General features: G+C 32.9%; 3 protein-coding genes across 3 annotated transcripts; 2 read left to right on the forward strand and 1 right to left on the reverse strand.

The window, feature by feature from the left end:
* Window positions 1-1,727: 1,727 nt before the first annotated feature.
* LOC106331900 (40S ribosomal protein S15a-1) lies at window positions 1,728-3,166 on the forward strand. The gene is made up of 4 exons (XM_013770338.1): window positions 1,728-1,830; window positions 2,057-2,197; window positions 2,285-2,445; window positions 2,817-3,166. Exons 2-4 carry the CDS (start codon window positions 2,065-2,067, stop codon window positions 2,913-2,915), a joined length of 393 nt encoding a protein of 130 aa, XP_013625792.1. The 5' UTR covers window positions 1,728-1,830; window positions 2,057-2,064; the 3' UTR covers window positions 2,916-3,166.
* A 12,975-nt stretch (window positions 3,167-16,141) lies between these two features.
* Window positions 16,142-17,952, forward strand: LOC106331722 (ras-related protein RABE1c-like). The gene is made up of 9 exons (XM_013770126.1): window positions 16,142-16,331; window positions 16,452-16,530; window positions 16,681-16,753; window positions 16,820-16,920; window positions 17,068-17,133; window positions 17,213-17,310; window positions 17,389-17,451; window positions 17,515-17,607; window positions 17,688-17,952. The coding sequence occupies exons 2-9, from the start codon at window positions 16,458-16,460 to the stop codon at window positions 17,769-17,771; spliced, it is 651 nt and encodes a 216-aa protein (XP_013625580.1). The 5' UTR covers window positions 16,142-16,331; window positions 16,452-16,457; the 3' UTR covers window positions 17,772-17,952.
* A 278-nt stretch (window positions 17,953-18,230) lies between these two features.
* Window positions 18,231-18,995, reverse strand: LOC106333753 (zinc finger protein ZAT8-like). The gene has a single exon (XM_013772166.1). It carries the CDS (start codon window positions 18,958-18,960, stop codon window positions 18,346-18,348), a length of 615 nt encoding a protein of 204 aa, XP_013627620.1. The 5' UTR covers window positions 18,961-18,995; the 3' UTR covers window positions 18,231-18,345.
* Between the last annotated feature and the right edge of the window lie 7,000 nt (window positions 18,996-25,995).

Raw genomic sequence — 25,995 nt, forward strand, 5'->3', positions numbered from 1 at the left:
TTTGTGTCAGGTGAGATCACATATTTCCTGCGACGCGGATATAGTTCGCCTCGTTCCAAAAACATTAAATGCTAATCGTACTTGTTTGACTTGGTCAATATGATTCTTCCTTGAGCATACGCGAGCTCGCTGCGAGCTGTCGTTTTCCTTGTTTAGTTTTGTCTTTAGCGCTTTGGGATTTTGGAGCTAAATTAGTTTTATTTCAAGTCAGGCTGAGCATTAGTGGGGAGGTGCAAATCCCACCTCCAACAATAAGTCCCTACGTACAGTCTCTTGTTGGTCTTTGTGAGATCGCAAATGATTTCTTTATCGGGATGCTCATCGTGAGCTGTGATTAGGCCCATCTAGTTGTGAGGTTGCTGAGGTGGTGAAGCGCCCGGCTCCTATTTTTCTCGCTTTTTTCCTATAAATAGTGTTTATTTTTCTTCCTAACTTTTATTTCTGCGAGCGACAAGGTAGTATCCTTTATTTCTTTCTCGCTTTTAATTTCTCTGCCGGCTAGTTAGGTTGTTATAGCTTTGATTCTCATGGTGCAGTCTGTTATTGAGGTCGGATTCCATTCTTCGGGTTCGTCTCCAACTCCAGCTTGTCCTTAAAGGGTTAGGAGGCCTCCGCGAGAACATTAGATTGTTTCTACCTGTTCAGATGCTAGGTTGATAGTTGGTTTACGTTTTGATGAGCGTTTCCATGCGGATTTGGTGTTTTTGTTTCCGGGCCGTCTGATCGTCCTTGGACTCTTCCCCATGGGTATATAACAAGAATGTTTTGTTTTAAGATAATAAAATTGATCCAAAGCGACACAAGTAACTCCATTCCACAAAACAGTATGTTAATACTTATGCTCTTGTTTGTGAATTCAAAGAAAATAATTGTAAATTTAGAAAGTTGGCCCCTTCTGAATGGGATCATGAATCCCTCATACGAAGTCATGTGTTTTTTCTTTGTTAAACGCATGAAGTCATGGTTATATGATTTTTTTTTTCATTACCCTAGTTGCCAATGAAGGGTTTTGGAAAAAAAAGTCAAAATCTTAACAAAGACAAAAAAAAACAGACAACGAAAAAAAAAGATTCGAAAAAAATCAAAGAGAAAATAAATTAGTATCAGAAGTTTACAAAGGATAAAAACAGTTTGAAATCTTTAACCAAAACTTTTGGACATGGATTAGATATTTTGAGAAAAAAAAATAGGGATTTAGTTATTTTGAATTGTAGAAAAATTAAGAAGCTAAAAACTAGTGTTTTTAAAACCGGACCGACCTACCGTTTGCATAGCCGGGTTGGGTCTAAAATTGGTTCGACCATGAACCGATCAAGTAGTCGGATTGGATCTCAAGATTATTAAACTGATAAAAACCACTTAAACTATCAAAAATCTATAAACCATTCATTTAAACATAAAACTAGTTTATATTTATAATGTTTTATGTTTGAAATTCATTTATACTTTAATTATGTATCATATTTACTAACATTACTTTTAGATTTATGTACTAAAAACATATAAACGAGATTATTGAACCAGGTTTGACCCGGTCGAACTATATTAAACCGTGACTCAAAAATTATCCGGTTTTAAAAACGTTTGTGTTTGTTTTTTTTTTTAAGTTTGCCATGTTTTAATATTAACCGTTCGATTGCGGAAAGGCTTAACGGGGAATGTTAGAAAAAGATATCCATAACGGACTACAACGGGCCGAATATATATGTACAAAAGGCCGAGTGGATCATGTCCCTAACCCTAGTTTTCATTCCGCCTTCCAGCTCTTCTTTTTATCTCTACTTCCAGACTAACGAGAGGCGTCGGCGCGGCTGCTACTTCAATCTCAAGGTCAGAAAATTCAAATAAACAAAAACGACTTTCTTGATTTGATGTATTGCCTTTTTGATCAAATTCTTGTAACAATGCTTGAATTGATGTGTACTTGTTCTTTATCTTTTTTTTTGGACCAATACTTGTTCTTTATATTATGAAGTTTGTATTCGGAAATGCCAGTATCATTTACAAAGATTCGTTGTTAAGCTCGATTTTTTTTCTCTCTCTCTCTGATTTGCAGTTTGAAGAATGGTGAGAATCAGTGTCCTAAACGACGCTCTGAAGAGCATGTACAATGCAGAGAAGAGGGGAAAGAGGCAGGTTATGATCAGGCCTTCTTCCAAAGTCATCATCAAGTTCCTTATCGTCATGCAAAAGCACGGTATGGTAGTTTCCTTGCTTCGTTTTTAACCTTCCTATAATAGTTTCATGTGTAATGATGTTTTGTTCCAACTCTTTTGATTGGTAGGTTACATTGGGGAGTTTGAGTATGTTGATGACCACAGGTCTGGTAAGATCGTCGTTGAGCTTAATGGAAGGCTGAACAAGTGTGGTGTTATCAGTCCTCGTTTTGATGTTGGTGTCAAGGAGATTGAGGGTTGGACCGCTCGTCTTCTTCCTTCCCGACAGGTTCGTTGTTGGTCTATAGACAATATTGTTTGCATTTTACGCTCTATTTTTTTGTGTTGAAAATACCACCACCAGCATAAAGTTAATGCCTATGAGAGATCAAAGCAGCAAGTCTCATGCTGTTCTTGTTCCGTTGCGGGCGTAAATCAAAATCTGTATCTTTTCTATGCCTCCTCTTGAAAGTACTCTTTCTTACTTCAAATCGGAAGGAAAGATCTCACATCGTGAATAAACTGTTTTTATTTTGTTTTAATAGCCAAAAAAAAAATAAAAAATAAATATATATATATAATTATATCGATTCGCTTGGTCAATTTTGCTGTTCCTGTTAGGGTTTAATCGGGTCTTAAGACTCCATGTTCTTTGTGCAGTTTGGTTACATTGTCCTGACTACATCAGCTGGAATCATGGATCACGAAGAAGCAAGGAGAAAGAATGTGGGTGGCAAGGTTCTTGGTTTTTTTTACTGATGCAGCAGCTTCACGACTTCTTGTTTAATCGGGTTGTATTTCACTGTTTTTTCGACTCGTCGATTGCTCTTTATGAACTCAGATGCTTTAGACGCTTATAGGAGAAATAGACAAATTTATTTCGGTTTTTGAGTTCGTCAGGCATTAGGCAACGTTGAAATATGAGAAAATGGTTATTAGAACATTGAAATGGCACGATTTGGGAAAAATGTATATCTTTTTTGTTTATTCAAATCAAAGGCATAAGAATTTTTATTGTGCCAACTAAACTAGTTTTTATTTTGATCAAACCTCTAGTTCTGCTTATTAAACATTACTCGAAGTTAAACATGCTGAGACGTTTTCAAACATATAAAAACTCTGATTCGTCAAATTTGTAGTCCTTAAATCTCATACACGATTGAACTTGTGTGATGACAACTCCACTTTTCCATTTCTTTGGAGACTTTTAAATGATTAATTGAATTTCAAACTGTTTTTTATATTGTTTTGAAATATAACAAGGGAGTTGTCGAAAAAAATACAACAAGGGATGTTATGTTATTAAATTAATGAATCCAATGGCATTGAATTAATGAATCCAAAAAAAAAAAAAAACAAATACGAATCAATTTAAGTGAAGTTCCACATAACCATAAAGCCCAAAAACTGAACTTGAAATCAGATTAACTTGTTTGACCAAAAAAAAAATCATATCTTGAATGAAATCCATAATTAGAAAACGATTATATAAGAGTTATAAGAAATTAGAGATATAAGAGCTTTTCTCCAAGATTTTTAAGCGATTATTTTAATAATTACTAGGGTCGGTCCGGGGTACGCCCGAGTTTTTTGTTTAAATTTTAATTTTGATTATATATTTAGTATGTTTATTTTAATATATAAATTTTATAATCTATTATAAAAATATAAGTAATTATAGACAAATATAAAATAATTTTAAATCATTCATTGCTTTTGTCTTACGCAATTCAAAAATTTTAATATCCAATTTTTTTGTTATTGGAAATTATATATAAGGTGAAGAGCGGAATAAACAAAAATTAATTAAATTTTAGTTATGATATTTAATTGGTTGAATTGTATACATGTTTTATTTCACTTAAAACTATTTATAAATAACGTTTGTTTCTAATTAGTCTCTAAGTAATTAATGGACCCCCCCCTCCCTTTATATCTTTATATTTACAATCCTATATATTTTTATGCTTTTTTTCTAAATCAGCTGTTTAAAATTGTATTATTTGCAAGATCAATTAACTCACAACTATGTTACTCAAAATTACAGACTGATTTTTTACAATAAAATTTATGCATTTACAACCCAACTAATCAGACCCATTATCTAAATATTATTTATCTTACTTTCACAGATATTTGAAAATTTATCTTTTCAAATTTTTGTTCCACTTCGTCAAGTCTGTTTTGATGTAAATGCACCTTTTATATAATATATATTAGATATATATAATCAATTTTGAACAATGATCATAGTCCTATTTTCATCTCAAAATTTGCTGTTGATTAAAAAAGTTATCACCATAATATAATATATTTTCTGTTGTGGTTTTTATTTATATTGTAGTTGTTATGTCAAACGATAAAGTAACTGATATTTTTTCTCTTAAAACAAAAACAATTAAAAAAACAATATAAAACAACCAAGATAAGCTATTTAAATATGTTTAGATCGTGTTTTACTTTCGTTCCCACATTCGAACCAAACATGGCTGACTTTGTGATATGAGTTATTTTGTATGCTTCCGGAGATGATTTATAGTACACAATACTGGTGAATTTGATTTGGAAAAATAGTTTGAATTAGAGAAGAATGTTGGGCTAACATATTTTAAGAATTTAAATGGTTTTCATCATTAGTTGCGAGATTTTATTTGAAAGTGTTTGATTATATATTTTATTTGATTCAAAATTCTTGACTATCCTTTTCGATTAAAAATGATATTCGAGTTCTATCTCGTTACGATTAACTAAACTTCATAATTCAACTGTTGAGATTGTTTTAATGAAACTATGTTATAATTATTTTGGTGGTATTATTCTCTTTTATTTTTTAGCGCATATGCTTTACTTATGTGTTTATATGTTATTTTTTATGTTGTTTTGTATTACATCTCTAGTTTTGTATTTTTAGCAAATATATACTTCTTATGCTTTGTATTATCATGATGTAACTTTTTTAAAAATCACATTTATTTGAATAAATGACCTTAATCTTTTGTTTATATCATGAAAATAAGTTTATTTTTTATTTTTTACTTTTTACTTTTTAATTTTTATGTTATATTTTTTAATTTTAAGATTATTTCTTGAAATCTATATTCTCATTATGTATTTTTCATGGTTTCCCTCAATATTTTGTAAGCTTTCTTCATCTAGAGAGAGTTTAATGATCGAAAGAGTTAAATTCACTCTTTTAAAATTTTTGGTGACCTTTCTTTAATGAAATGTAAAATAAGCAATAAGTTCTTGGATTTAATTATTTTCATTTTATCTTATTTATATGTAAATATTTTTATTAGTATTTCTGGTTATGTTATGTATTTCACTAAATTTGAATTATTTTATTTATGTAGATTTTAAAAACATTTAGCTTTACTTATAAATTGTTTTATCGTTGGGGCTTTCATAAATTTTCAATTCCTCTTTGTTTGATTTTTTGATTCAAAAAACTTCATTTTAGAGTGACTAACATGATACCAAGGAAATCCATGCTGAGGTTATTGGTTGAAGAATTATTTTATTCAGAACTTTCAACTATCATTTAAATAATTTATAATCAATATTGCATGTATATATTATATTTTTTATGCAATGATTTACTTGTGTCAAATTGAACTAAAATCTCTATATACAGTAATTGGGTATGTTATGTATTAAAATAATTACATATATGGTGTAGCACAAAATCAACTACAACTTGGCATTATTCAAAATTACCATGAAGATTTTGAAGGCTTTAAGTAAATAAATAATATTGTGAATCAAGAGAAAGAGAGAATCAGTTAATCTTATTATTAGTCCGTAGACAACGATACCTATATATAAGAATACAACGTTAGGGTTTAGAACCTTCTAGAACATGGGCTTATCGGCCTATGATGGACATCCACATTAATATTCATAACACTTTTTCTTGGATGTGTATTATACAAAATAAGTCCTAAAGCGTGTATGATGCTGTTTCGTTAAAAACTTTACCAGGAAAACCCAGTGGAAAAAACCGTGGTGAAGGAAAAAAGAGTGCAACGCGCATCTACTCCCCCTGATGAGAACATAACTTGAGATATATGATAGGACACAATCCAATGTGATGAATTAACTCATTCTTCTTGGGGTTGGACCGGTTCACTTCTCTTTGCAGATTTGACACTCCTCACTAAAACTTGAATATCTTGGTGACCGTAGGACAAAATGACTTCAAACCACTTGGAAATCTAAGATAACATATATGTCTATTTTTATGGACCGATCTGTCTCTAGTAAGATGGAAATATCAAGCGATCTTTTGAATATCATACGAAATTAGGTATTATGAGATAGCTTGTACATGTCCCACGAAAACAGCCATATCTCGAGTTTTATCATGGAGAATGACTTGATTCAAATTGGAGATGAAAATAGACTCAAATAACTTTCTCTGGACACCAATTTCATATTTTAATTCCATCTAGAAGGTCTCCTTTGATTAGAAAACTTTCGACCTTTGATTCTGTTACACGAATGGAATGCGTTCATCTCTTATTCTTCTTCAAGTATGATTGACCTTGATCATTCTCTTCTCCTTCTCTTAGTCTCAAAAATACATTAGAAGATTGATATATCTTTATCACTTAAGTGATAACATTCCTCTCAAGGTATCTATCATTTGCGTGTTCTTTGTTGCCTCGTTAAAACTTTGACATAGAAAATCCAATTGGGCAAAACCAATGATAAGGAAAAAGAGTACAACCACACACATCATCATATTCTCCCCCTGCAAGCATCATCTTCGGGAGATGTATTCTCATCATATATATCATCCTTTAAGGAATTTCTATAAGCATATCCTTAGTGAATAAACTCGTTTGATTGTCAGATAATCTTTTAGACCATTGGACTTCTTGTCCATAACATTTCTTTCACACAAAAGGTCATATCTTGGTCTATTTGGATTCCATTTCCAAATGTTCTCTTATAGACAATCTTCTAAACCTTCACATTATGCATACTTATACATACGAGTTATCCCTTTGCTTCTTATAAAAGTTACAAGTATGACTATCCTTCTTGTCATGCAAAATCACATCTTTTAGTCATGAAAGAGATCAGTAAATTTCTAATATTATGGTACTTCATGACCAAAAATTATTTCCTTTATATGCTCAATATATGCACGGTAATGTTCTCGAGCACTAGCACTTACTGCTTCTAGCAGTCCAAATCCTTATGGGGTTTACTGCTTCTTGCAGTTTATATTCTTTTGGATCTTTAACATAAATTTCATTGTTCCAGTGGTTCTTAATTCTTTTTCGTTGTTGTCAGACTAAAGAAACTTGAAAGTTGATGCTTCCACCACATGATGTGTTTCTTTGTAATCAATTATAGGTCTTTGTGATCATTCTTTTTGTGAAATTACAACATCACATTTCATGATTTCATTATCACATCTATTCTTTCATATAAAGACATGTTTCTATGCCATTGGTTTTACACCATTTGGTGTACGAACTACCGGTCCGAATACTCTTCTCTTTCAAAGAGATTTAAACTATGCATCTGTTGTTTCTTTCTCTTTTCGGCCATTTATCACATTGTGTACACTTTTCAATAGATGGTTCATGATCCTCATTCTCATCAACTGCTACATTGCATGCATAAGTATTTACGACGTCGATTTGGTATCGGTTCCATATCGTTCAAGACATGATATAGCTATTTGAGATTTCTTTATTCTCAGGTACCTGGATTTCTTTCTTGTCATGTTTTCTATCTCTCCTCGGGATCTTTAATCTTTCATTCCTCAATTCTGCCATTCTTATTCATGCTCATTTTTCGAGTATTATTATATTTGGAACCGATAGGTCTATCACGCTTCAGACGTTCTTCAGACTCAGTAGCAGTTTAAATTGTCCTTTTGGGATATTCATTTTAACTGGAGCATTTACAGCTGGTACTTGTGACTTAATCACTTTCTTAAGGCCAGTAAATGAGTCTGGCAACTCATATGCTAATCTTTGTAATAGAATTATCTCCATACATTCATTTTGGACTCTTATTTACGCTCTTTAGTCCGATGATCAATGATAATTCATTCAACTCATTCATTCTCCAGCTGTTTATTTTCTCCCCCTAATGTTGGATAGACTAACTATGAGTCTTTAAATAAATTTTATAAAATCTTCAAGATTTTATCATCAAGGGAGATCATATCCAACATATTCATAACCTCCTTTGAAGTCTCATCTTTTAGCGGTGTTGTGGAGCATCTACAACTTATCCAGATTTTCTAGATGTGGATTTTTGGTTTCTGACCCAAAACCAATTTGATGGGGAGAGTTCTTAATTACTCTTTGGCATTATGCAAATCAATGCTGATGCATCTTAAATATGAACATTAGCTACAAGATGTTCATCATGTATTCATACATGCATAAAATAATCACCAAAGTGTGATTTCACCAGTATTACCAATTAGACTTGCAAACATCAGGTTGTGGATCTATGACAAGGATACATACGACCTTCTTGTCGATGCATTAATTATAAACATATGGTGGATGATCAGTCCACCAGTGGGTGATCAAGCCCACAAACATCCCCTTGTATAAATAGATTATAAATCTATTTGAGTGGTGAAAACTGTATTCTTATATTGCCTTGTAAGCAAGCAAAATATAGCAGATCATTCGTAAGAATCTCCTGGTTCTTCAACGAATGTTCATATGATTATCTTTCGCATCATTACTAAACCGGAATGACATAACCGGTTTGCCAAACATTACATTTTCAGTAAACTTCTGGTTTACTATTACATTTATCTCCATTTTCTAATCATTGTGTAGTACAATACAATAGGCCTTGGGTAATACTTTTGATTGAAGGTATTCAACATTTCCCTTTACTTAGTGTCTCAAACATTGTTTGATTTTAAATCCCCTCGTTTTATTTTATAAATGACTCCTTGAGTCTCTTTCTAGTGTGAACATACTTCTGGATGTTCCACTTATTAGGAATGTGGGGTTCTCTAATTCGGTGGCTAGGGTTTCGTGATGATAACGTGTTGTGAATCAAGAGAAAGAAAGAATAGTTAATCTTATTATTAGTCCATAGACAACGATACCTATACACATATAAATACAAAGTTAGGCTTTAGAACCTTCTAGAACATGGGCTTATGGACCTATGATGGACATCCACATTAATATTCATAACAAATAACATAATCTTGTTGTTCTTACCATTGTTTTCGATATTCTACGAAACTTTTGTTTAATAAGCTCTAAGCGTTTCTTCCTATTTGGAGTTTGAAAATTAGAAAGTCAACTTATTATAATAATTGGGACAAAATTGTTAAATTTAGAGATCTTGGAAATATAGAACGAAAATAATGTTCAAAAAACTCTATGAAACACACATCAAAAGGAACATTCAATCATTAAACTATATGATAGTTTTATGGCAAAACCACCATATCTTCGATCAAAAAAGTAACCATTACCCATTTTTCATTTTATCAAATTCACAAATTTGCAAGAGGAAGACTGAAAAAAGGACTGCAATGTAACTGGTAAGTAAACGTATTCCCATGATTTGACAATGAGTCCTAACATTACAAAATCTCATAATCTCATAAGAGAGACTAACATTGTGTCAAGCTCTTTCCACTCTTTATCTTCTTCTCTACTAAGCAACTTCACACATAGAAAATGCAGCAACCCTAAAGCGTACTGTTGAGAGGCATTGGAAAATGCAGCAACCAATGCAGCAACCATAAATAGGACAACCAATTGTTGAGAGGCACTGGAAAGCCTCCAAACGCGCCAATCAAATTGGATAAGATTCATATCGTCAGCAGGGTTGTTGGGTATGAGTCTGACCCTCCCAAAAGGCCCACATGATAGTTGTCCTGACCCATAACCGTGTGGAAAAGATTCGGCTTGCCGGCTCGCGAGCGAGCGACCGATCGGCTCGACTCAAGACTACTTTAGTCGATCAAACGAGCGATTGAAAGCAGTCGACTCGACGACTCGAAGCAGCAGCCCGATATCTAGGCCCAACTGACGTAAGGTCCATCAGGCGGAGGCAAATTAGGTTATTGATCGATCGCCTATAAAAGGAGAAGCAAGAGGCAACAAAAAGGATCCGCAATTCACAACAGACTTACTTTCGGCTAGAACTAGGGTTTCATTTCTATTTCTCGCCGATTTGTACCTTCCGGCGAACTAGCTTTTGCCGGTTTGCTTTCTACCGCTTATTTCCTTATTTGTAAATCGACCGAACGATTCTCTGATCTAATAAATGCTTTTGTCTTGATCCACCGACGAGTTCTCGTCTCTTCTTTTCACTAGTTTATCAACAGTTCTCGGTTCAAACAAGGGTTGAGAAAGATCATAAAGAAAAATTGTTTCACTTTTTTCTGCTAAGATATTAGTAACCATTTTGTAGAGTGACCTGTTTTACATGTACATATGAGGTGGAATTTTGATCATATCATGCGTTGGAATGTATACAGAAAATAAACGCAAGTACATCCATCAAAAAGAATGGCAATCTCTTAATTAAAGAAAAACATTGACTTATCTTGCCCCCCTTTCCCTTCAGATAATTTTCTTCAGATCTTTCTTTACTAAGTTGTTTGAATGTCTGAACTTCAACCAGAAGAAGACTATATCTGTTTTCTACACAATCAAGTTTCAAGTCACAAAAAGGCGATTGATCAAAAACTCATTATGCACATAAACAACACTGATAGAAAATTTCTAGAACATAACTTCTGCGTTTTTGTATATTCAAACGATCTAGATCAATTTTAATAAGAATTTTATGTATTGAATTTGATAGGATTTCACTTTCTATGTCTTTCTTCATTAATATACTTGCAGCTCTTATAAACTCACCCTGTTCGAGAGCCGATCAACCTCCCTTGTGCCAGATTGAACTGTAACAATTGCCTTTGCTATCTCTCGTCACACTCTCCGCTACTTTCTCCGTCGTTCTCTGCTGCTTCCTCCGTTTCTTTCCGCCGAGTATGCTCCGTTGCTCTCCGCCACTTTCCGTTGCTCTCCGCCCAGATCAGAATAGACCAAGGGCGAACACTCATCGTTTAAGGCATGGACTACCAGGGTATCTAATCCCGTTCGCTTTCCGTCGCTTGCTCTGTCAACGCATTGACAACAATAATACAATGTTTGCTTTATATTAGAATCGCAAATAAGAATTGGCCACCTGTGAGAAAAATATCAACAAAGAACAATTGAAATATATGAGAAAAGAGCTTATTGCTTTTGTTTTAAGAACAGTCTTAATTCTGGGAAAGTCTCAATTCTTCATCTTCCTTAGTTTCAGATTTTGTGTCTAAATATTCTTGTAGACTTCTCGTTTCGAAGTCGAACTTGAAATTGAAAAATAAGTTTCTAATGTTTTTAGGAATTGAGAGGATGATGTTCATGAGATGAGGTCTGACCTTTTTATAGGTGATATACACCGCCTATAGGAGGAGTAAAGATGGTTCTTAATGTCGATGAATCAATGAATCTGTAACGTTTTGGAGTAGAATAATGTCTACAGACGCGAACAAAATATGACCTAAAGATTCTTCGCGAAGATTCTTCTAACCTAGCTTCATGAAACTCCATAAATGGCGAAGGTTCGTAGCGTCGATGGATTCGTCTCATGATGAATCCTATATGAGGAAGTCAGATCGAGAAAGAAGATGAATCCACAACGTCGTGAAAAATCAGTTGTTTACTTTTCATTCGGGCTGGGCTCTTGTTTTTCAGAAAACATAAATAAGAAAATATGAATCCCAAATAATGTAAATGCAAAGCCTAAATTCAATGGAACAAAAACACTTCAAAATGTATGTGTAAAGAATTAAGTCCAACTCACCGGAATACATGAATTAATGAAACAATACTTTATATAGATATATAGATTAACAATAAACGGTTCTTAAATAAAAATGATTATTGTCTAAAATGATATCAATTAATATAATTTTGTATGTGTTCTAAATTAATAAAATATGTTTTACTGAAATTGTGTAAATTAAATACTTTAATGACAGTTTTGTTTTGGTATATTTTGATATGTGGTGTTCAGTCATTTGAATGTAGCATATATATATGTTTAACATTGTTATCTACAAAGCTAATCAAAATACATTCTTTGAGTTGACAAATATAATCCAAATGGTTGTACAAATTTCATCTTCATAATCTAGAATAAAGAAATTTCTACATTTCTACGCATTTGATGTTGAATGTTGGTTGGAAACTTCCAAAACGGAAAAAGACCAGCCAGTTGGATCAAACGTGTGTGTTAGAAAAGTTCAAAGTTGTTGACAAAGAAGTTGCAAAATTAACATTTTAGCTAAAGCCGTAATGAAATGTGAGAAACCAATACATTTTGTTTAGTAAAATATGAATTATGAAAATTACACAACCTAGTATTACGCAGGTAAACGTTCAGTTAAATAATCTTTAGTTATTTTTTTTTGGAAATAAACACGTTATTTCTTTCCCTACTATTATGATTTTTTAGGCTTTAGCAATTAGTATTAGTAGTATTTGCAATTTACTTTCCAACTAGGATAACACATGCGCTTTGCGCATGGTGAGCTTATATAATAAAAAATAAAAATAGGGAAAATTAGATAAATGAGACATATTGAACTTAGGTTTGTCTCTTTAGAACTTTCTCATGATTATTTGGGAAAATAGGATTTAGATTAATATTAATACCATATTACCCTTCGATTAAACCAATTAAATTTAATTCAAATATATAATATATACTAATTAAATTTTAGAAAAAAATAAAAAATAAGAAAGCGTAGAAACACGTTTACCCTAATTTTTCATTTTCAATTATCTATCTCTCCGCAGCCGAAGCTTTCAAAGTTCTTCAATGGCATCTCTCCACTCCCATGATCGCATCCATCACTGTTTCATCATCTTCTTCGTATTCAGTATAACTAAGGTTTTAAAAGTTTCAGAGATCTATATATTGCCATGAACACCGCCAAGATGAAGGTACCTTCAATCTTACTCTTCAGTTTTTTTTCAATTTATTCATCTGTTTCGTATCGCTTTAAAAAAGTATCTTTCATTTTAGGGTTACAATCAAACAAGTAAAGGGTTCATAAAGTTCTCGAAGGAGATTGGGGAATCTGAGGAATTGAACTTCATAAAGACCAATATGTTTTCGACTTGTTACAGACTCAAAGTTCTTAGTTTACTTTCCGCACAAGCTATTGGATTTGTTTTCACATTGAGCTATTGGATTTGTTTTCACATTGATACTTGTTTTAAGATATATATATCTGAAGAAGACCTTCAAAAATAAGGTTAAAAGATCATGGTATATTCTGTTCAAAAAGAAGTTTACAGCAGCGACAAGACTTTGGGCAATGTTGTGTTGCAGAACCTCAAGTTTCCTGACAGCCCGCTTGGCAGTCTTCAGGCAAAGGACTTCATAAGAGAGCTGTTGGTTAAGGAGACAGAGAACAGGCTCGGGTCAGAGAAAGGTTCTACAGAGATTAAACGACATCAATTCTTTGAAGGATTGAATTGGGCTCTAATCCGGTGCGCAATACCGCCTAAGCTGCTGGATTTCAATGAGTTACGGTGAACCAGAGGCTCAGGTTCACCTGGAGGCACCTATAATAGGTATCTTGAATGCAAAACCATAGACAGTCATCTTGAATTCAAATTGTTCTAAGTTAAAGGTCTTACAAAACGAGAAAACATTCTTGTTAAAAGTATTCAGGAGTTAACATTGTTGTAAGTTATCATATCTTAACTCTAACATGTAAATTTGAGACACTTTCTGAGACATCATAATCCTATGTATTTATCAAACTTGTCCCCAAAAGAAGCTCGTAAGACACTTGAAAGTACATAGATATTGGGAGAGGCATAAGAGACTTGTTGTAATAGAAGAGAGAAAGACAAAAATGATTAGCAAGAACACATGAACATCTCCTGCTATAGCTTCTGCTTATGTGACACTTTGAACCCAATTATTTTTGGTAAATTATCTTTGCGTATACATACATGAGAAACACTTGAATCATGGTCCTTTCTTTATCCTGCAGGAATCAAACTATTTAGATTTAACATAGATTATAACTATGTTGTATTGATATAGAGAAGAAATGATTATGTGGATGAAGAAGAGAGAAACACCAAGAACGAAGAGAAAAAGATCGTGGGAGTGAGATGAGGATGAGGAGAAAAACGTGGGAGAAAATATTCTTTGAGAGATTTAGGGTAGATTTAGTTTAGATTTAGGAAACATCTTTAACCGAATATGGAAGTTTCCATATTTTACGGATTTGCTTAGAATATGTATACTACCTATGCAGAACACAGTAGAGTAGGTGAGAAACATATTCTTCCTATAGGCGTCATATAAAGTAAAAAGCAGAACATGTTTAAGCACGTAATTTAGCCAAGGTATATCGTTGAGTTGTTGCTATATGTCGTTGTCAAGATCTAAGTAGACTGAAGACATCTTTCTTGATTATAACGTAACAAATTCTTAACTTGTTAGAACATACAAGAAAAGAAATGTTAGTTTACGTTATATATCCTTGATATATCTATGTTTAACACTTATTATCTGATTTATAGACTAAGCAGATAACCAGAATGAGTATTCTTACTGTAGCTAGAAGATAAAGTAAAATATGATTCCACTTTTTAAAATAAAAAATTTAAATAAATATATTTTCATACTTATATTTCTAATAGTTTTCATATTTTTTAACATTTTTAAATTTTTTTTTCTATTTTTCCCATAAAAAATGGTATAACATCTCCAGAATTGCCAAAATTACCAAACGTCCTAAAAGGACAAACAAAAGTTCAAAGTGTCTTTTTTTTTCAATTTTCCCTTAAAAATATATAGTATTGACAAATTAAATATGTATATGTGTTTGATTTTTTTTTAATATGCATACAGTAATGTTTTCTTTATATAATCATCTATATTTTGGGTTGAGCATTTGTAATTTTAATTGTAGACCGAAATCTATTTTGAATTTATGAAGAGCCTGATTGATTTGAGCTTAAAATTTTTATCACCCTGTTTATACCTATAGAAACCATAATGTGATCATCAAGTGATTTTTTATTACAAAAACAGGTTCTACAATTTTTTTAACACTTTACTTTAACATCTTTGTGAACCATTTTAATGGTTTTAGAACCAGCAGCTTAATATTGATTCCAAAATCGAATTACTTTGAGCTTAATCTTCCACATAGTTTTGAAGGGTTTCAACTGGATGACTAAATTGATGCAGCCTATTTTCTTGCTTTAAGTCGTTAGATGAATATATATATATATTATTTAATTTAATATTTATTAAATAAAAATTCATATTAATACAATTTTATGATCATTTGTGTCTTGTTATAACAAAATAAATTAAGCCATTGATCACAAAATTTTCAAAGTAGTATTTTAAAATTTCTAATAATTTATAGCCGTTTTAAAAAATTCAAAATATAACATATAAGAAAAAATATAATTTTTTATTATATGGTTAGTGTGATTGTTTAATATCTTTTAATAATATAAAATTAAACAAAAAAGAGCTAAGATACAAAAATTGTTATCAAATATTTATTATTTATAATCATTAATTGTCATATATACGTTAATCATATTAGGTAATTGCGTAGCTTTTATTTAAAGAAAGTGCGAGAATATTCTTTTGTACACTATTTATCAATTTGATAATTAGTTTAATAAAAAATATAATATAAGTTAAGATGGACCAACCTATTTTTCAAAAAAATCTGAATTTCATTCTCATAGTGACCCGTGACTACAAAACAATGTTGTAATGTTTTTCAATTAATATATTAGAGATATATATTCATCGTATTCAAAGATGTATGCATGTTCGTCACTTTAGAGATTAGCCATAGACCGAGCGACACATGGCAGCTCAGTGATTAATAAAAGGCCCACAAAAGGCCCACAAGGCTTCGTGGCCTTCATCGTTCCTTTTGGGTGCAACTCCTCATCGTTAACGAGTGAGTGCTAACGTGCGCGCGGTATCCTATCGTGCACAGCGAAGAAGCGGGGAAAAGAGGAATCTAAATCGGGAGCTGGGCGCATTTTAGCCGTCTTTCAAATCCTTTGCTCCGATTACATCGGTTTCTTCTCTGTTTCCTTTGATCCGGTACGTGTTTTCTCGTGATCTTCTTCTTCTTCTTCTTCTTCTACGATTTGGTTTTTCTGAACTATTTCGTTATCGATGAAACATGGTTTGATCTCTGAGTTTTGTTTATTCTCCTTTTAGAATCCGATGGCTGCTCCACCTGCTAGGGCCAGAGCTGATTACGACTATCTCATCAAGCTTCTTTTGATCGGAGATAGCGGTATGTCATCGCTGAATCTCATCACAAGTTTCTATGGAATGGATCTAATTAGTGATGATTCATTCGTTTGATCACAAGTTTTTTTGTTTCCGATAAGATTTGTGTGTTAGGGATCTCTGAAATTTATGATTCGTATTTATATTTGTGCAGGTGTGGGTAAGAGTTGTCTGCTTCTACGTTTCTCTGATGGCTCCTTCACCACTAGCTTCATCACCACCATTGGGTTTGTCTTTTGAGAAGCTAAACCTATTGATTTACTACTATTCATTGAGTCTTTTTGTTGATGCAGCATTGACTTTAAGATCAGAACCATTGAGCTTGATGGCAAACGTATCAAGCTCCAGATTTGGGACACTGCTGGTCAAGAACGCTTTCGCACTATCACCACCGGTCCGTGAGTTCCTCTTTTGCAGATTGATTTTGCTTTCTTTGGCTGGCTGGTTCTTGTTACTTGCGCATCTGTTCCTTTAGTTTTTGACACCAATTTTAAAGATTTTCTTGATCACATTTTAATTTTCCTATTTTGCATTTTGACAGCTTATTACCGCGGGGCGATGGGCATTTTGTTGGTCTATGATGTCACCGACGAGTCCTCCTTCAACAGTAAAACCCCCCTCCCCCAATTCTGCTAACCAAATGATCATCTCTTCTTTTTCACTCAAGATTGTTGATATTATTGCAGACATTAGGAACTGGATTCGTAATATTGAACAGCATGCGTCAGATAATGTTAACAAGATCTTGGTTGGGAACAAGGCTGACATGGACGAAAGCAAGAGGGTACTGATCTGATCATCCCCCACTTCCTCCTCATTCACTATTTTGAGTTAATAACAGTTTCATCACCAAATTTTTTAGGCGGTTCCGACAGCAAAGGGTCAGGCTCTTGCTGATGAGTACGGAATTAAGTTCTTTGAAACTGTAAGTCTCTCAATCTTCAGTTTTCGATGGGTTCATTGCTTACATCTCTGTATATTGCTGCAGAGTGCTAAGACAAACCTAAACGTGGAAGAAGTTTTCTTCTCCATCGGGAGGGACATAAAGCAGAGGCTTTCTGACACTGACTCCAGGGCTGAGGTTTGTTTACATCTCTCCCTTTTTCACATCTCTCTGCATCTGACAACGCATTCTTACATATTTTGTTCGTCTGATTGCAGCCTGCGACGATCAGGATAAGCCAAACTGACCAGGCAGCTGGAGCTGCGCAGGCCACACAGAAGTCTGCATGCTGTGGAAGTTAAATACAAATTATATAAACTGAAGTTTTCAAGTAAAAAAAAAAACTAAGATGTCGCTGGGTGCGTGCTTCTGTAATTTTTTATGTTTTATCCTAAAACATGTCTGATTCGTTCTAAATTGCCTTTTCCTATTGCTTTGCTCTTTTATTTATTAATCTCTAAACTTCTAAGAGTTGTCTAGTTATATTTTTACAATATGCATAACCAATACAAAACCACTAAAGCGACAGATTCAGAAAATGCATGCTATTCTTTTCGATTCCAACAAAAAACTATATTTGATTACGCAGTAGCTTTTCCCATTGACCTTACTCAAATACAAACATCTGTTCTGAATTGTCAGTGATCACGAAACTTTTCAAATTCGGTTGTGGTTAACCATAACAACTAGACCTGTCACAATAGTTATATTCTAGTATCAAAACTACTGCAACATTCATATCTCAACCATGCGAGCTTTCATGTAAAATCGTAGCCCATCTACAACAACTCTATGCAAAATCAAGATGCTAGCTTACTCTATAAAACTAAGGAATAGGAAAACTATTGTAGAGTATATCCAGATGAATATGGAAAATCAGTACATGCTTCTTCCTAACTCCAAGTTCAAATTGATGCTACTCTCCACAGAATCTGGCCCCAAGTCAAAACACTCAACCCTTTTCCCACTACTAGATTTCTTCAATGTCGTAATCATCGAAGCCGCCGCCTCAGGGAAAAAAGAGCGTGTAACCAACGCGCCGCTAGCCTCTTCCTCGTTCCTATGCTTCCTCATGTGACCACCAAGAGCCTGTCCCATCGGAAACTCCACGCCACATATCGGACAACGATGCGACCTTGTTGTGTTCGTGGTCTTCCTCTTAGCGATGGATCCCGAAGAAAGTGACGACTGTTCGTCGCTGCTGTTGTTGTTAACGTGTTTATTGTGGCTTGCGCGATGGCCTCCTAAAGATTGGAACGATGAGAACTCTTTCATACACGTTTTGCATCTGTAAACACGACTCTCTCGGCCTCCTCCCCCGTTTTCCCCAATTCTTGATAACAGCATCAGACAGTTTGCCGCCTTATCTTCCACCGTCCTCTCAAGTTTCTCGTTATTCGCTGCCGTACCTTCCACAGTCCGATCAAGTTTCTCGCTATCCTGCGCTCTATTTTCCACCGTCCGATTAAGATTCTCACTTCTTGAAACCATAGTTGATTGTTTTGAATTGGATTTGACTGACTTCACTTTTGTGTGTTTCTCTTTGTAGTTTGTGTTGTTTCACTTGTGGTGGTTTGGTATTTATAGGGGAACGAGGTCGGGTGTGTAAAGATATTATTAGTTAACGAAAATACCCTTCGACTTGGTCTGCAAGCTAGTGAAAGTGGTATTCTTGTAATTCACCGTAATCGATAAAAGGAAACTAGTCATTCCATTTTTTTTGTCAACTAAAACTAGTCATTCTTTAAGAAATGGAAATCTACGTTTGGGAATTTTATTCCTTTTAGCCCTATTTTGCTTGAAACTTTTTATTCTTTTTTCTTACTCATCACATCATGTATTCGTTCATGCATTCATAAGCTGCCACCTAAATTTTTTTCTTGGTTAAAAAGTATAATTCATAACATCCATATCCACTCTAAATACGTCTAGATTTTGTTTGGTTAGTCAATGTTTTTGTTTTTTGTTTATTCATTAATATTTTTACTTATTTATCTACTCAGCACATACTATTCGTTTTATACTTTAGGAGTTCGTGCCTATTGGACGATACGTCTTGCTCTTGTCACTGCGATTATCGTCATTCGTCAAGAGAACTTAGATATTTGTATATATATGTTGTTATGTTTATCTCTAGATGACCGATTAATTTACTATTTCTTTTTGCTGAAATGTTAACTTTATAACAACAAAAAAAGTTCGCACAATCTAATGATCCTAAACTAGGGGATCAAAAGAAATAAGAACAATGAAAAGATTTCCGAGGAGCACAAAAATGTTCTGCTTTTGTTTGGAAAAAAAAAGAGACATAAGAAACATAACAAAAGCACAAGCTCTGATCTTCCTAGTCTTTACGCTGATGCTGATGCACTGATGTTAAAGCAGCACTGTCTTGGTATTCCATCGGCTCAATCCTTCATTTGTAACCCCATCTCCACTTCCAACCTGCAGTGCAATAAGTCGGTTCTGTATTTCGCGATGAACAGTCCGAGCAATGTACATCGCAGAGTGTGGAGGATGAAGATGACGACGTCCATTTCTTTCTTGTCAGCTCCAATAAATTGAGGCTTGGAAAGCCATCTTTACTAGTTGTGCGTCCAACTTAGAGAGTCTGTTGCTTCTGATACTTGAAACTGTCCTAGTCCAGTCGAGATTTATGTTGCCTAACAGGAATGGGTTCATCAATGTTGTCCAAACGGTATAGGTGAAAGGGCAAGCAAAGAAGAGGTGATCGCGAGTCTCATCTGACTCTCCACACAACAGACAAATCTGTGTTTGACCCTACTGTCTTATTCTATCTCCCGTATCCAGCCTATTCCTACAAACTAGCCAAGTGATGAACGCCTGGCGAGGAAGAGCTTGAGGAAACCAAACAATGCTGAACCACTCCACCACATCATGAGTTGATCGAAGCTGCTCCCATGTAGCTTTCGATGCAAACTTCTCTTCATATTGTCCCTGATTTTGCTTCCAGAGAGGACGATCCCTGCCAGCCTCTGGACTGGGAGGGGGAATACATTTAGTTTTCTCGATGATCTGTTGCATAACTCGACCACAACACTTCCGAAGCTTCCAACCCTGAGCATCTGTAGCATTCGCTACTTTAGTTGTCTGACCAATTCCCAACATTTGAGTACCCACTTCTCCTGAAACATGTATCAATGGTTGAAAATCACACCATGTATCAATGAATGATTAATTTACTATCATTCATTAGCTACATTATTATCCACATATATTGTTATTTGTTTAATTATATGTCCTCTCATTCATGTGAACTTTTAATTCATATATAATAATTAACCAATTCATGGCAATCTAGTGGCTGATGATTTCAACATGAACTGGTCGATCATGGTTACAATTTTGGGTTTTTTGCAAAATATGACTCAAAGTCAAACACAAAAATAATCCATAATTTTTTTACCCTATTCACCCCAAAAATTCGGATTATTTACAAAAATACCATTTTTTTTTCAAAATAAGTTTTTTACTCTCTTATCCTCATCTTCTTCAAGTATTTACAATATTGCTATTGCCATCAATACACCAACCAACATGAACAACCAATTTGAAGCTCTTAATGCACATAAAATCGATTTTGACTATTTCTATCTCATTACTTAGGAACTAAAAACAATATTTCTTTCACTTTCTCTCTATATTCATCCAAAAAACCCAAGATTTTGATTCTAAAATTTTTAAGGTTCATAATTTCATTCAAGCTCATGATTCGTGGTAATTAACAAGTAGGTTGCTTTGGTGGCGAAGTATTGTGTGGTTGGAGAAGCTAAACAAGTTATCTTACTGGTTAAAGCTTACTGGTTAAAGCTATGAAATCAATTTTTTTTTTTGCAATTGACTTTATGTGTGTCTTTTAGAGACGACTTCTCTAGAAGTCTTCCGGTTTTCTTTGTTTTAAAAAAAATTAGAGAAGACTTCCCGGTAAGCCGTCTAGGATAAACATGTTAGTTTTGCATTTGACCGGATTGTGTCAGAAATTTGACTTTTTCTAGACGACTTACATGGATGTCGTCCAACATAAAAATAAAAATTAAATATATAATTTTTACTAGAAGACTTCCAAGTAAGTCGTTTCAGGTTACTTTTGCAATTGAAAAATAAACTTAAATATTTAATTTTATCCAGACGACTTCCATGTAAGTCTTCCAGTAGATGACTTACACGGAAGTCTTCCAGGATTTTATTCTGAGATTCTGGTCAAACTTTTGTTATTACAGAAGACTTTCGTGTAAGTCGTATGTGAGAAGACTTATATGGAAGTCGTTCGGATAAATTAAAATATTTAAGTTTTATTTTTCAATTGCAAAAGTAACCTGAAACGACTTACATTGAAGTCGTCTAGAAAAAAATAATTATTTAAATTTTATTTTTCTGTTGGACGAATTTCGTGTAAGTCGTCTAGAAAAAATCAAATTTCTGACACAATCCGGTCAAATGCAAAACTAAGCTGTTTATCCTAGACGACTTCCATGTAAGTCGTCTAGGAAAAGTTAAATTTCTGACACATAACGTCAATTGCAAAACTAACCTATGCATTGACCAGAAGACTTCCATGTAAGTCTTCCGGAAAACTTCTGTGGAAGTCGTCTATGTCAACGTTTAATAAAATTTTATTTTCTCAAAAACTATAAAGAATTTTTTAACATTTTCTTGTTAATTCATGTATATTAGTCAATATTGGGGATCCTGAATGAAATTCATAACTTAATTGGTGATAATTATGAGGTTAACAACATCCATGCTTATTAATGTTTCTAGCTAATGAGAGAAGACTTCCTCATAAGTCTTCTAAGTCTTTTACGTTAGTTTTTGCAAAACTTGTATTTTTTACTTTAAGATATATATTTTCTAACTTTCAAAAGTGTTAAGTAACTTCAAAAATATCAAGTCATATGGTTTAATGTGTCTTCTTAGATCATAAGATATATTTTTTAAATTTCATAAAATAATTTTCACTTAAAATTTGAGTTTTTCGCTTAAATTTTAGTTTCCCACTTAAATTTTATATTTAAATTTTCTGCTTGAAATTTAAGTCTTCCGAAAAGTCTTTTGAGAAGAAATCTTCCGGAAGACTTCCCAGAAGACTTCTAATAAAACCGTTATAGGTTTGAACTAATGTAATGTTTGATCTTTTGTGAATTTGACTAAGTTTTGTTGAGAAGTTTTCTCCATTAGTTGTAGTAAATTTTGACTAATTTTTTTTGTTATTGTGTTTTGCTATTGAAGTTGTATCAATAACTTCATAATGTCAAGTACTTTTGGCAAGATAATATTGCAGACATGAACATATTTACCAAATGTTTTTTTTAATATATTTTCAAATTTACAAAAGAATTCACAACTAAAAGAGTACACATACAAATAACAAAACAAACCATAAACAAAACTATTATAGCTCATTCCTCCACAAAGACAAGCATAGACTCCACTTGACATGGGAGAAGACTTTGTCAAAAGACTTCCAGAAGACTTCCATGAAGTCGTCTAGTGCATTAAATGTTGGAAGACTTCCGAAGTTCTCAGATCTGAAAAACCTGCATATCTAAAAGCATTCAAATGGCTTCAAAACATAGGAAAACTTCAAAAATAGGGCAAGAGCTTAAAATAACCAAAAGAGTTTTCAAAAGGTACGAGATTTAAGCAACAATAAATTACCAAATATGATTTATAGATCTACCTTTAAAGGAGTGGAAGATGAGAACCATGTAATGAAAAACCTGCAAAAACAAAATAAATGAGTGAGAAGACATGAAATAACTATAAATTAATATAAAATTTAGTCTTTTTAAGTTCAAAGAGATTAGAGAGAGGTTGAAGAGTTTTAGAATGAGAAACATTATATTTTTGTTGCAGCCATTTGAGAAGAAGAACGAGAATGTGTGAATTTTCTTTATAAGCGGAGACAAAAATTCCAATAAGGCTATTTTTTTTTTGATTCAGAAGACTTTCAAGTAAATCTTCTAATATAAGACTTCCTAGAAGACTTACTTGAAAGTCTTCTAGAAACTAAAATATTTTTATCGGAAAACTAAAATATTTTAGCGGGAAACTAAAATATTTTTAATGGGAGTTAGAAGACTTATGGAAGTCTTCTAACTGATAAAATACCAATCACCAGAAGACTTCCTGGAAGTCGTCTAGATCCTAAATATAAATCCTAAATTCAAATAACTAATTAAATAGAAACAAACACTTCATTAAACTTAAAAAGTGTTTAATATACCCAAAACTAAACACATATATGTCAAAATTTAATTTTTCAAAAAATGTTAAGCTTTCAAAATCTAACCCTAAGAATACATACAATACTACAACATATGTTGTCAAACCCTAAACCAAAGAATATCATGACTCACTACTTTCACTCATCTATGTTGAAAACAATTCAATTTATTACAACTGTTTATAATTACATGATTTCAATTTTTCCCATATCAAAATATTTTTTACAAAATTTATGAATTATTTTTACGATCTACTATATGAGAAGACTTTCAGAAGATTTTCAAAACCTCAGAAGACTTACAAAATCTCATAAGACTTTAGGGGGTTATAATCATAAAAATGAATTATAGTTTTTTGTTTGGTCGTAAAGGACTGATTTTAATTTCACTAGTTTTTTTGGTTATTTTTGCATTTGATTCAAGTTTGGGATACTTTTAGGATTAAAATCAAGTTTTGAGTTATATTTGGCAAATTTCCCTACATTTTTTCCCATTGTGATTCTATAGATTTCAAAGATTAGTCTAGGCTTTTACCGAGATTTTTTTGGGAGATGGGTGAAGTTTAACTGATCAAGATCACAATCTGAAACCGACGGAGATTCGACGATGGTCATAACGGGAACAAATAAGAAAGTGTGGGCTTGATGGTTGTATGAAAACTTTATAGAGAAATCTTTTGCACCCCTCTCCTTTCTCGAGGTGTTAGGAACCCGCTGAATTTTTTTTCTTGGCCCTTCGCAAAATGGTTAAATTTTTTTAACGTAATCTATTGTAACATAGAAAATTTTGGGAGAAAATTGTCAAAATAGAATGAAAAAAATCATTTTTATCTTTTTAGTATAATTTTTTTTGTCCCATTTTTGCCCCAATCATACTTTCTATTTATCAAACTTAATGAAATAAATAGTTTTATGAATCAAAAAATTTATAAAAAATAGTTGATGAAATACACATATATACATACTGGTATATATGTTTTGGAGTTCTAAAACTTCTTACTTTTAAAATTTTAATTATGTTTTACAGAAAGAAGATGTCATCTTCTACGAAAAATTTCAGAGGAATGCGAAGTCTACGCATTCTAAAGGTAGCTACATTTATTCCGAATGCAGCTTCTAAATTCTAAAGTTTTATGAATACGAAATCTAGACACCGAAAAGTTCACGTATGGTAGAATCTACTTACATATTAGTTATTTGCTCTCTAACAGTGTAGAAGCTGCATTTTTACGGATAACAATATCCATATTTCTCAAAATTCAGTTACAAAATATTCTAAAAATATTTGGAAAGCTTTTTACTTGTGATTTTCTTGTCAAAATAAAACAAAAATTGTAATTAAGCACTTATTCTTCATCAAAATATAATTTCTATATAGTTTTTCTTATGATTTTCACAAACTCTTCTTCCGTGATGAATATTTTATCAAGAATTAATTTTGGGGCTTTTGTTGTTTTAATTTTTTTTTTAACTTTTATATCAAAAAATATTTTTAATTTTTATTTATATTCCTAATATGTTTTAATATTTAAACTACTTTTAAATTGTATTTTATTTGATTAATTAAGGAAATTTTGGGATTATGAGAAAATATAGTATATGGTCAAACTAAAGTTGATTTTATACCATAGGGACAAAGCGTGTGTTTTTTCATTATATTTTGACAAATTAATTTGGGTCCTTGTTTTAAATTTTCTACAATATTTGGGCTTTTTAGCATATTATGCAAAAAAAACAATTAGGCCCTAGGGCCCGTGCCCCTTTGCCCACCCTCCTGAATCGGCCATGCATACAATATATAATTAAACCAGCTTATAACACTGAATAAAATACCAAAACGTTTATTAAAATAAATCTAGAGAGAGCCATCTTTAAATTGAATTATATATATGTCATATAAAACCTATAAAAAACTGAAATAAAATATGACGGTCCGAAGACACCAAACCGTCCAGATATTCTACTATTAGTCATGCTCACCTGCAAAAAACAGAAATAAGAGGTGAGTAACAGGGGAGTCACTCTGTAAAGTATGAAATGCTAGACACAAAAACCACCGACTGAGTAAATAGAACTCCACTATGAAAGTTTAGCTCTAAAATGAACACACAAGATGCCTAGTGCATTACACGAAACAAAACAATGCGATGATAGTATATAGCTAGTTCATACACCAAATCCTCCTCAAATGGATATACATACGCCGCATCGCTACTACAGTCTGTCTTGTACCCCCACACTCCACTCTACGTCAAAATGTTAGCGTCTTTGCACCCTTC

This window comes from Brassica oleracea, chromosome C3 (genome assembly GCF_000695525.1).
Source record: "Brassica oleracea var. oleracea cultivar TO1000 chromosome C3, BOL, whole genome shotgun sequence".
NCBI lineage: Eukaryota > Viridiplantae > Streptophyta > Magnoliopsida > Brassicales > Brassicaceae > Brassica > Brassica oleracea.

Excerpts from the sequence above, each read along its gene's own strand:
- LOC106331722 (XM_013770126.1), top strand. The coding sequence starts at position 16,458 with ATGGCTGCTCCACCTGCTAGGGCCAGAGCTGATTACGACTATCTCATC. Across the intron at positions 16,531-16,680 it reads TCTTTTGATCGGAGATAGCG|GTGTGGGTAAGAGTTGTCTG; the intron begins GTATGTCATCGC and ends ATATTTGTGCAG. Across the intron at positions 17,311-17,388 it reads ACATGGACGAAAGCAAGAGG|GCGGTTCCGACAGCAAAGGG; the intron begins GTACTGATCTGA and ends CAAATTTTTTAG.
- LOC106333753 (XM_013772166.1), bottom strand. The coding sequence starts at position 18,960 with ATGGTTTCAAGAAGTGAGAATCTTAATCGGACGGTGGAAAATAGAGCG.
- LOC106331900 (XM_013770338.1), top strand. The coding sequence starts at position 2,065 with ATGGTGAGAATCAGTGTCCTAAACGACGCTCTGAAGAGCATGTACAAT. Across the intron at positions 2,198-2,284 it reads TATCGTCATGCAAAAGCACG|GTTACATTGGGGAGTTTGAG; the intron begins GTATGGTAGTTT and ends TTTGATTGGTAG. Across the intron at positions 2,446-2,816 it reads GTCTTCTTCCTTCCCGACAG|TTTGGTTACATTGTCCTGAC; the intron begins GTTCGTTGTTGG and ends TTCTTTGTGCAG.